Source organism: Meleagris gallopavo, chromosome Z, assembly GCF_000146605.3.
Source record: "Meleagris gallopavo isolate NT-WF06-2002-E0010 breed Aviagen turkey brand Nicholas breeding stock chromosome Z, Turkey_5.1, whole genome shotgun sequence".
NCBI classification, from domain to species: domain Eukaryota; kingdom Metazoa; phylum Chordata; class Aves; order Galliformes; family Phasianidae; genus Meleagris; species Meleagris gallopavo.
The window spans coordinates 65,350,962-65,361,272 of NC_015041.2; the positions used below are offsets into that span (position 1 = coordinate 65,350,962).

The 10,311-nt window shown below is 40.7% G+C and overlaps 1 protein-coding gene across 1 annotated transcript; it reads left to right on the forward strand.

Annotated features, from left to right (window-relative positions):
- Positions 1-1,421: 1,421 nt before the first annotated feature.
- Positions 1,422-9,264, forward strand: CDO1 (cysteine dioxygenase type 1). Its single transcript, XM_010726221.3, has 4 exons — positions 1,422-1,523; positions 3,469-3,626; positions 6,095-6,264; positions 8,525-9,264. Exons 1-4 carry the CDS (start codon positions 1,492-1,494, stop codon positions 8,552-8,554), a joined length of 390 nt encoding a protein of 129 aa, XP_010724523.2. The 5' UTR covers positions 1,422-1,491; the 3' UTR covers positions 8,555-9,264.
- Positions 9,265-10,311: the final 1,047 nt, after the last annotated feature.

Here is a 10,311-nt window from a genome sequence, read left to right on the forward strand (position 1 = left end):
GCCGCTGGTGGCTCCCTTCTCTTGCATTTAAAAGTAGATGGATTTTATTCGAGCATCTCCCTTGAAACTTGCAGACCGAACGGACTCTTCCTTCTGACCTCGCTGCTGTGGACGCGTCGTACCATTCTGGGGTTTTTAGCCTCTCTTCATCTCGTGTTTTCTCTGTTTGAGACAAATTGCAAACTTAAGGAAAGTAAGGATTAGAAATCTTTCTAATGCCAGCATGCCTGGCAGCCTGACCTGCTGACTGAAATAACAGCGCTTGAAGAGTCCATTCCATTGCCAGCATTGATTGCTTGTGCTCTGACATGGTAGGAGAAATTACGCCTATCTAAAGCACACAAAGATTGTGAGTGCTAAAAAGGCAGCATATTGGCATAGGTATTATGCTCTGAATGTGATCTACTTCCCATCTTCATTGCAGTAGAGTGTGATTAAGAAGAAACTATTACAAAATCAACTGATATCAGGCAGTTTCTGTGTGCCTGTGCTTGCATAATTTAGATAAAAGCGTGGCATCTCTAAAGGGCATAAATTTGATTTATTTGGCAAAGTGCTAATAATCATGACTACAGCTAAGACAGAACCAGTGGGTGATTTGCACTGTAACAGCTAGAGGCCTTGAATCATTAGAGCCACAGTATGGTAAGCAATTTACTGGGCAAAGAGAAAGGAGGGCGCTTCTGCAGGGAGCTTCTCAGCAGCGTGTGGTGAGTAGGAAAGGCATGCCAGGGGTGCAAGGAAACCAGTGTGGCTGTTCAGAAAACTCCTTCAAACCTCAAGAGCAAATAACATTCTGGAATACAGATTGATTGCAAAGCTTTTAAAAGCAAGTATTTTGTCTTTCACCTTTAAGCTAGCAAAATGCTGCAGAAATTAGACCCATTGGTATGGGTCTAAGCACAAGAACTCTATGGTATGAGGTGTATACTCTTATACTCTTGTCCTGAAAGCTCTAAGTGAGAACCTGACGTCTTTTTTTTTTTTTTTCCTAATACAAATGAATGCTGTGTAACGAGAAAGAGCCAAGAATATCCAAAAAATAGCTGTAGAATGATGTTACCATGTATTTTTCTTATTTCATAGCAGTCTTCTGTTTCTAATTATAAGCCAGCTGCTGGAGTGACTTCATCCAATAACTATTTTGATTTGATCCCGTCTACCACTCTAGTCTTAGACTCACAGTTCCCAAACTCTGATCTATCCATGTAATTCAAAAGCAATATGATTGTTAAATATTAACTACGTCCAATTTTTACCTTCTGAGGAAAAAGTACTTTCACAAAAACAGCTTTAAAGTTCAACTTCACTTTTTCCAAGAAAAAACTTTTCTTTCAGTAACAAGGTTTTTATGTTGCAGCTTGCTTGTATAGCAATGTTTATATAATTTTGTCTTTCATGAGCATATCAGTACAGTTAGAAAAGCAAACACTTTATATTGACAGATATACAAGAAATCTTGTGGACAATGGAAATGGAAAGTTCAACTTGATGATCTTGTGCTGGGGTGAAGGACATGGCAGGTTTGTATTCAAAGATTATGGCTTTAGCAAACAGATATAAAGCTACTGTATCTTTCATTGTTAAATGAGAAGAGGAAAAGAATCAGCCCTGCACGAGCTGTTAGAAAACATCTGGAAATTAAGCAGTATGGAATTGGTCATTATTCATTTTGGATAGCAGTCCTGAATACTTGATTTTTTATTTGGTTCTTGCTAGACTGTACCTCATGGACATTTTTAGAGTATTTAGGATAACTACTTTTGCCAAATTAAGCTCCCTTTTTGTCTGAGGACGTTTTTAATCCCAGTACTGCAGTGGGTCCTGTGGGTAGGGCAGGTTGGATGGACCCTGCTGTTTCTGAGAGATCTGCCTCACTTTGCTGCAGAAGCAGGACTTGGTCCAGTTTAAGCAGCCTTTGCTCTCCTGTGTTGTTTCAATCTAGTCTCTGCCACATGACAATAAAAGTACATCTGGGTGAGAACTCTGATCCGCAGGCTCAGACCTCACCTCCTCCCTGTGAGCTGTGTGGTCCTACAACTTGAAGGAAGGACCTGTCCCATGGAGGGACCTTCACAAAACATTGGCCAAAACACAAAGTGAAATAACAAAACTTGCAGGTTTTGGCTTTTTGGCCTTCTATATATAAAAACAGCTCTAGGGAGCTGTGAGGATGAGGTTTTTGTTTGCTTTAATCGAGCACACATAGCGAACTTTTATGGTATTCTCTACTGGATGCCTTGAAATTATACCCAGAGACATGTAAGAATCAAGTCCACCACCACTGGTCCTTCTGGGCTGTTCTCACAAAGGCTGTAATTTATACCAAACTCTGTTTGAGTTGAATGAGCATTTACTCGAGCTAGACAGAGACCACAAGCAGATTTCTGCTTCCTACGTGAGGAGGATCAGATTGTTCTCATGGCTTGTGGAAGGACAGTGACAATGTGTCATGTGTGAAGTGTTCTATGCCTGAAGAAAGCTCTGCCTTCTTGACATTTCACTTTGTAAGGAAGCTAATTTTTTCATTGAAGAAATAAAACATTTAAAGAAGTTTGTTTATTGAAAACAGTAATGTACAAATACCAAGTTTTGATTGAAACTCAATAGGACTGTGCTTCAGAAGGGGCCAGATTCCCCCTTCTTCCATCAACCCAGTGAATGGAGACCTCTCCTTTTGCCCCAGCCTGCTGGCTGCTTTAACAGTTAGTCCTCTATTTAAAAAAAATAAATCAAAAACAAATAAAATCCAGCCCACGTATCTCCAATTGTAGCAAATAAAGCATGGTTCTGAGCAAGGAGACAGACCAAGCAAACACACAGATTGTGCCAAATCCTGCTGTTTTTGTTCATTTTTGCCATACCAGTGAAATTAACAGGTTACTATAGCTGGTTGTACTTATCAGAGTGAGAAGTACACTCTTTTCTCTATTCAGTAACTGCCTATGCACCCCAACAGTAAAGAGTGCATAGAAATTAAGTGGAAGTCACTAACTTATCCCATGTTTTGGGAGGGAACATGGTGAATCTGCAAATATCAGATGTATTTGCAAGTTTATTCTGGCCTCTGCCTGGAGATCCCTGTGGAAAGCATTGTTCTGTTTCTTGGCCCACAGGAGTTGCTGTTCTGAAGAGGTTTTTCTCCATCCTTCTTAGACTTCCTTTGTATTTTTCCCTGGCAAGATCACATGTTGACCAATACCTGACTTTTCCCTAAATCCCACTACATGTAAACTTATCCCACTACGGTTCTAACAGGTTGTTTTTAAGTAGGCATATCCTAGTGCCTCTGGATGTACTTGCATTTTTTCTTTTCTCTTTTCCTAAGATTATTGTGCATGACCCATGTGCAATCGCATATAATTCTTGAGGCTATGTCCAGATACTATATGTTGTGCCATCTGTTCAGTTTGCAGTACTTAAATATGCATATCCTTCTGAGTTTGGTTATTCTTTTCACATATATAGCAGCATCCATGACCACACTGATTCACACTGCTTTATGAAGATTCTCCAGGGAAATCTAAAGGAGACTCTGTTTGAATGGCCTGAGAAAAAAGGGAATGGTGAAATGACTAAGAAATCAGAGCGAGTTTTGAGAGAAAATCAGTGTGCCTATATTAATGGTAAGCTCTTCTCATAGCTTGTTTGACAACTACTTACCCTTGAGTCCCATTTCTTTGTGTGCTCTCTAAATAGTTTCCTGCATCCAGTATGATGCTTATGGCATTTTGCATGACTGTCAAAGAACAGGGATCTTTAGATTCTGCACAGGCTGCACATTTACATTCAGTGAAACAACAAAATAGTCCTTCAACTCGCTCATAAGTCATTGCAACAATTGCTTGATACTTAGATGTATTAGATAGCTCCTCTACTCCATTCAGCGCTATGTCCCAAATAAATATCTGAAATTGCTTATAAACTTAGAGCTTTCATGAGAAATAAGGGAACTAAAGTTTTGATAGTTTAATCATCTTAATCTTTTAATTTTTTTCCAAAGAAGTAATCCTTTTGGTAAACAATGGAAATCCGAGGACAAAAAAATACAAAAGCTGTCGATGAAGTATGGGGAGCAGGCAGAAGCAAAGGCCCTGATCCCCAGGTTTATTGTCCAAACCATCAGGAGACCGTAGTGCTGAAGTGCAATGTCAGCACAAGTGGGCAGACTTGAGCATTTCAGTTTACAAAATGATTGCCTCCCCTCAGGCACTGAGAGACAACCAAGTCTCCAGCATATGGTTGCCTAGATACCTAAAGCTGTGCCTACCCGTAGTTATCACCGTGCTGTGTGTGCTGAAGGCCATCTGGTAGTGACCAGCTTGTTATCATGGTCTGATCCTATGAAAGACATCATACATCGTGTTGAAGGGCAGTGAGTATTGCTGAGTAGTGGCAAAGCCCTGGGGATTGGGGGCATCTGCCTTCTGTGTGATGGCTTAGAAACTGGAGCAAGCACCTGGTGGGGCTGAGCCCTGGAGCTCCTTAGCAGAGCCTCATATTGAGTTGTGTATTAAGCATGGAGGAAGCAAGAGCAGGACTCTGCAGCCCTTTGTTGAAGGAATGCTGTGTTAACTGAAATCACAAAATCCACAGGGCAGGAAATACAGACAGGAGCTTGACACGTCTGCTGATGAAAGGGTTGCTCCCACACTGCTGCCAAGAGGTTCTCATCCTTGTGTAGATCTTCCTCACTATGCAGTTATTTCCCTTGCAAGGAATTATACTCCATGTGCAATCCAAACTTTCTCTATTGTTTAAAACAAATTTGATATTTGCTTCTCTGGGCCAGTCTAGATCTCGGACATGTTTCCTGGCTGAGAGCTTGCTTTAAAAATAAATGACTAAGAAAGCAGATAGATAAAAACAACTAGAAGAAAAACACTGGTGGAGTGGTGATTACCTTAAATACTTCAACAATGTGCTTCATGTTTTCACTGCATGCTTCTTGGCTACTGTTGCACTTTACCTTTGAGGTTAAATTCCACCCAGTTGAGTTCAAGTCTTCTATTACATGAGCACAGAATTAGGACAGCACATCCTCTATCTAAATAAATTATGGTAATGACACCTGCAGCTCACACTTCCAATGTATCTAAGTTAAAAGTGTCCATAGGATTGAAGAGTAATATGCCAACATTGTGCAATAGCAGAGTAGGTATTATATAACAAATTAGTGCAGGTACAAAAGCCTGAATTGTTTCTACAGCAGGATCATGATTTTGAATAGAAGGTCTCTCCTACGTAACTCAAAAGCTCAAATTTATTGTAGAATGGAAATGTTCTCTTGGGGGGTGGATGTGATTCTTCATACTTTACATCTTCGTGTGACTGCTTGATTTCTACTCCGTTGCTCCAGCAGGCACCATTACTTTGTTAGTAGCCACACAACAAGACAGTGCCTTGTTTTATTACAAGTTCAATTATGCTTGCTATTCATCTAAAGTTGGAAGTGTGCCAGTCACTAGTAATTTGTCACCTTATTCAAAAGATCAGACAAATGAAAAGGCTGTTGTGCTCCGAACTAACACTCTGGAAAGATTAATTAGTAAACAGATGCCTTCAACAGAAGATAACTATGTCTTTGCCCCAGATACAAGTAGCTGACTGTTAACATGACTGACGTCCTTGTTAACTGGGCTAAGGATTAATAATAGAAAAACTTCCTCCCTGTAGAACATCTTGATGTTTTTAAAAAACATGAACTTTCCTGCTTCTAGGGGATCTATAACAGCATCTCTGAGGAAATTAAATTACCATGAGCTCCTTTAGAAATGATAGCTTGAAAATAACTGACAGTATGGCTATCCTCAGGCTTGTCTGGATTCCTATTGGCCCTCAGCCAGTAGCAGATAATCCAGCATTATAGGAGGTGTGAAATGCTGTAAGGTGATTTGAAGTATTTAGGAACTTGTGCTGGAGATCAGCAGTCAGATTCCCTGCACTGAATTATGCACTGCCTTTTAAAGTGCAGGAATGCCTAACTGACTTGCTCACTAGTTTAAGCTTAGATAACTTTTTTTGCCAGACATTTGAGATCTCAGTAAATCTGCCTGTTAACTCAACTTCTTGTTTCGTGCTGCAACTTGTGTAGACTCCATTGGCCTGCATCGTGTGGAGAACATCAGCCACACAGAGACTGCTGTCAGCCTGCATTTGTACAGCCCGCCCTTTGACAGCTGCAACACCTTTGACCAGAGGACGGGGCACAAGCACAAAGTCAAGATGACCTTCTACAGCCAGTTTGGAGAAAGGACTCACTGTGTAAGTAGGAGGCAGTACGCTCCCCAGCAGCCCTCAGCTCTGAGCACAGGGCTGAGGCTGAGGGCTGCACTCTTGCCCCCACATGTGGGACCAGTGGAACTGGGGCCTGCCCAGCTCAGGCAGGAGCTCCTGGGATACTCATGCCTGGCATCAACATAAAGCCTGATTCCAAACACCACTCAATTTTTCTGTTAGCGCCTCCCTGGTGTGCAGTTCTCTGCTTTGTAAGAGAGTATGGTAACACAGCCACGTATTTTATAAATGGGAAAACCAAGTCTGAGGACTTGCCACATGTGAGTGATGACACTGGATTTGGCTGCTCACCCCACAACCTCATTTCTTCTTTCCTGTGGTCTCAGTTGACCAATTTGTGTGAGTGCTGAAACAGCCTACCTCCTTTGGTCAGCAGGAGATAAGTTCTGTGCTGAGAAATGAGAATTTGGCCCTTAGCTGCATGCCTTCAGGCAGCAAATGATGGTAAATGCAACCTAGTCAATGGAAAACAGCAAAGTGGCCAGATCGTTTTATCCACTTTAAGTCATGTGTAACATTTCCTGTATAAACTGTTCTGCCAAAAAGCATCAGTTTTCAAGTCAGATGTTTTAAGCCTCATAACTCACAGTGAACTGAAGCATTTTTTTAACAAGTTGAATATAATTCTTCAAAATTGAAACTTTGAAATGGAAAAAGTATGATTTGAGAAAGAGTTGGCTGGTTGGCTGTTGTCTGCATTTTTAAGCAACTACATGAGGTCGTATCTGGGTAGAATAGAAATCTTAACATAAGCTTTAGGAAACCGTGCTAGGACATCTGGGAGAGCTTATTAGGGCTCCTTCTAGCACTATTCCATGCATTGGGAAACCAAACCTCTTAAAAGGGGAGAAAAGAGATTCTTATTGGTCAGCCATACTGGAAGTTCAATGACTGTGTTCTTTTAGTTACAGAACAATTTCACCCTTCACAGAAGCCAGAAATTCAGTAGTTTAATGGAGTGAGCCCTCAGTAAGATCATGTTGAATTTTTATGTAATCAGTGAGAACAGTGTAAATTATTTGAAGCTTGTCACATTATATGATTACTTTTCCAAATGGCTAAAACACAAACTTTAATATTCCCACTTTTGAAAGGTCTTTGAGAAAGTAAATCCAAACTTTTAATTCAGATTTCTAGGGAAAATTATGTGAAAAAATGTTTAATGAAGTTAATATGGGAGTTTGGTATTTGCTTGCTTCCTTTTTGTTTTAAGTGTTAACTGAACACGAAAAATGTAAAATAGCAAGCAAAACTAGTCCTGGACTGTTTAGCTACTCTTGATCTATAACCAACTGACCATGCCTATATCTTTGAGGGGAATTGGATCTGGCTTGCTGGACAGAGGTAAATCTTAGTCACTGGGTCTTTTCAGTGAGTTGCTGTAAATGAAATTCAAGCAAGGGGAAAAGCAGTGTCTGGGCTGGGCCACCCACTCATCTTAAATGACCTCATGCTACCAAAGCCGCCTGGCCAGAGTGAGGGTTTCTGGAAAGCTTGGTGGAAACTCAGGCTTCCTTCTCTTACTGTGTAGCAAAACACAAAAGGAAGAGAGCTATCAGTTAAAAATACAGAGAGTATAATGTGAAGCACACATACATATCTTTTACAAGTGAAGTCTGCCTAACCAAAGCATATTCAGTGCTTCCTATTTTTTGCAAGTAAAACATTCAGATAAATCCCTGGAGTTTTCTAGCTATGCTAGAGTTTTAGTTCATTAATTCTGCAGTAAATTCTGCAGGTGAATAAGTTATGTAGGTCTAATTATTAAAATAGCATGTCATTATGCTACCATGGCCTTGCCCATGGAAGTTAGAGTTGACACAGTCTGGGTGCAAACTGTAAGAGTTCTGATGCGAAAGTTCCCCGAGGTAAAGCTGGCAGTGCCTTCAGTTCCAAAGCACACCAGCACTTCTTCTTGCCACTGGTCTTACTGGGGGGGGCAGTTTCTCACTACAGCCTGCCGTTCAGGCTGGACTTCTCACTTCCATCAGACCGCTGTGAGTTCAGGCCTGAGGGGTCCGCTCTCTTCAGCTGCCTTTTTGGCCAAGGTCTTGTTTGTGGCCACACTCAGAGCTGATGGGTGACAAGACTGCTTTGATCGTGTTCACAGCACCCTCTATAAAACGTGTGGAATGCCTCGCGAGCAGTACAGAGAACTAGTACACCATGAACAAGGACAGTCAGTGCTTCTTTCCTTGAAACAGCAACCTGTCCTTTTCACTTGCAGGCCATGGCAATGCCACAGGAGAACAACTGAGGAGCACCAGCACGCGTTTGCACAGGACCTGCTGAATGTTGAACCAGGGACAGAAGACTCATGTGGCTCTTTGCATACTTTGTGTGTGGATGTACACTAGGGCAGCTTCCAGCAAACCCCCATTTTCCCTGAGTGAATGGTGATCACGGGACACTAAGCCAGCTAGTGCCATCAACTACTTCAGAGGTTAGATACCTTTCCTTGGCTACTGCCAAGTCAGAATTAAGTAGTTTGTTTTCTGATTCTAGCCTCCTTTTGATTCTGCTTCTCTTAGCACACTGAGAGTATCAGAAATAGGGTTTAAACATCATCTGACACTACTTAATAGGCCTAGATGTATGTAAATTCTCAGCGTAATTAATAACCACGTACACTTGTAAGCTTCCAGTCACTTGTACCTATGAGTAGTACACTAGATACAATTAGCAGATTTTTTTTTTATTAACACTTTTAGGTTTTAATGATCTAAGCCATTTTGATAGTTTTGTGCATTTTTTACTTTTTTTTTTTACAATTTCATTTGTCAGATCTTGTTTTTAATAGGAGCAGCAAAATGCTTCATGCACAATGATTTTCAAAACTGGGCAGAGATTTGGGGTTTTAATAAGACTAATCATACTTAACACAGCTGATGTCCGGTTTCCAAAGTGTTCTGTGTAGCTATTGAAGTCCTTTCAGGTAACTGAAATAAAACTGGATTTGTGCACAGACTTAATAGTTTTCAGCCTTTTTCTCTTTGTAACTGAGGTTTTCATCATCCTTTATTAATGTCCATATTGGTCATAACCATAAAAGACTTACTCAAGCAATAATCCTTTAAATAAGGATTTAGAAAGCTGGAATTATTTCAAACATGCAGAGAATTCTGATGCCAATTAAGCTGGTGGGAGATTTGCCACTGAGTTCACCGATGCTTGGTTTTATTTTCAAATTTAATTACAAAGAAAGCATCATCTCAAAAGAAAAAAATAAAATTAACTGCTTAAATGTACAAACATCACTGAAGCTGCCCTCACTGAGGCCGTGCTAATCACTTAACACAGATAGTACATTGACAGCAAATGTGTGGAATGTTTGATTAGATGAAGGCTCATTACTCAGTTAGCAATGTAAGTCTTAACAGTAATCTCTTTAGATCAATCACACATCTTGACCAGCCCAGAAAATATTATTTACTTGGTGAGGCCCTGTTTTCAGGGAGGCTCTTTTTTGATTTTCAAAGAATGCTTAAGCAGTGTCACAGTTTTTAAATTAAGCTATGACAGCCTGGTCTGGTGGTTGGTGACCCTGCACATAGCAGGGGGCTTGAAACTAGATGATCATTGTGTCCTTTTCAACCCAAGCCATTCTAGGATTCTATGATTCTGTGATTCTATGATTCTACGACTTTGAGCTGCATTTACTCTTTGAGCCTGGGGGAAGGCTCTGCGTGCTTTGCACAGGGGAGGGAACGAGGATATGGAAGTAAAAGAGGAAGAGAAATGAAAGTCAAAGCAGTCCTAAAGGCAAAAGAAGAGGAGGAAGCTGTAGCAGTGAGGACTGTCTACGAGAGATGGAACTGGAGACTTTGCCAGTGGGTAGGAGATTAAGGATATGCACAGCCCCAAACTGGAAGTAATATTAAGAGCATTGACACCACAGACATACATAATCCTCTGATTTTTCTGGGCTCTGGCATACCCCGAGATGTAGCATGGTTTGTGTTTTTTGTTGTTGTTGTTTTGTTTTTGTTTGTTGTTTGTTTTGTATTGTTATTT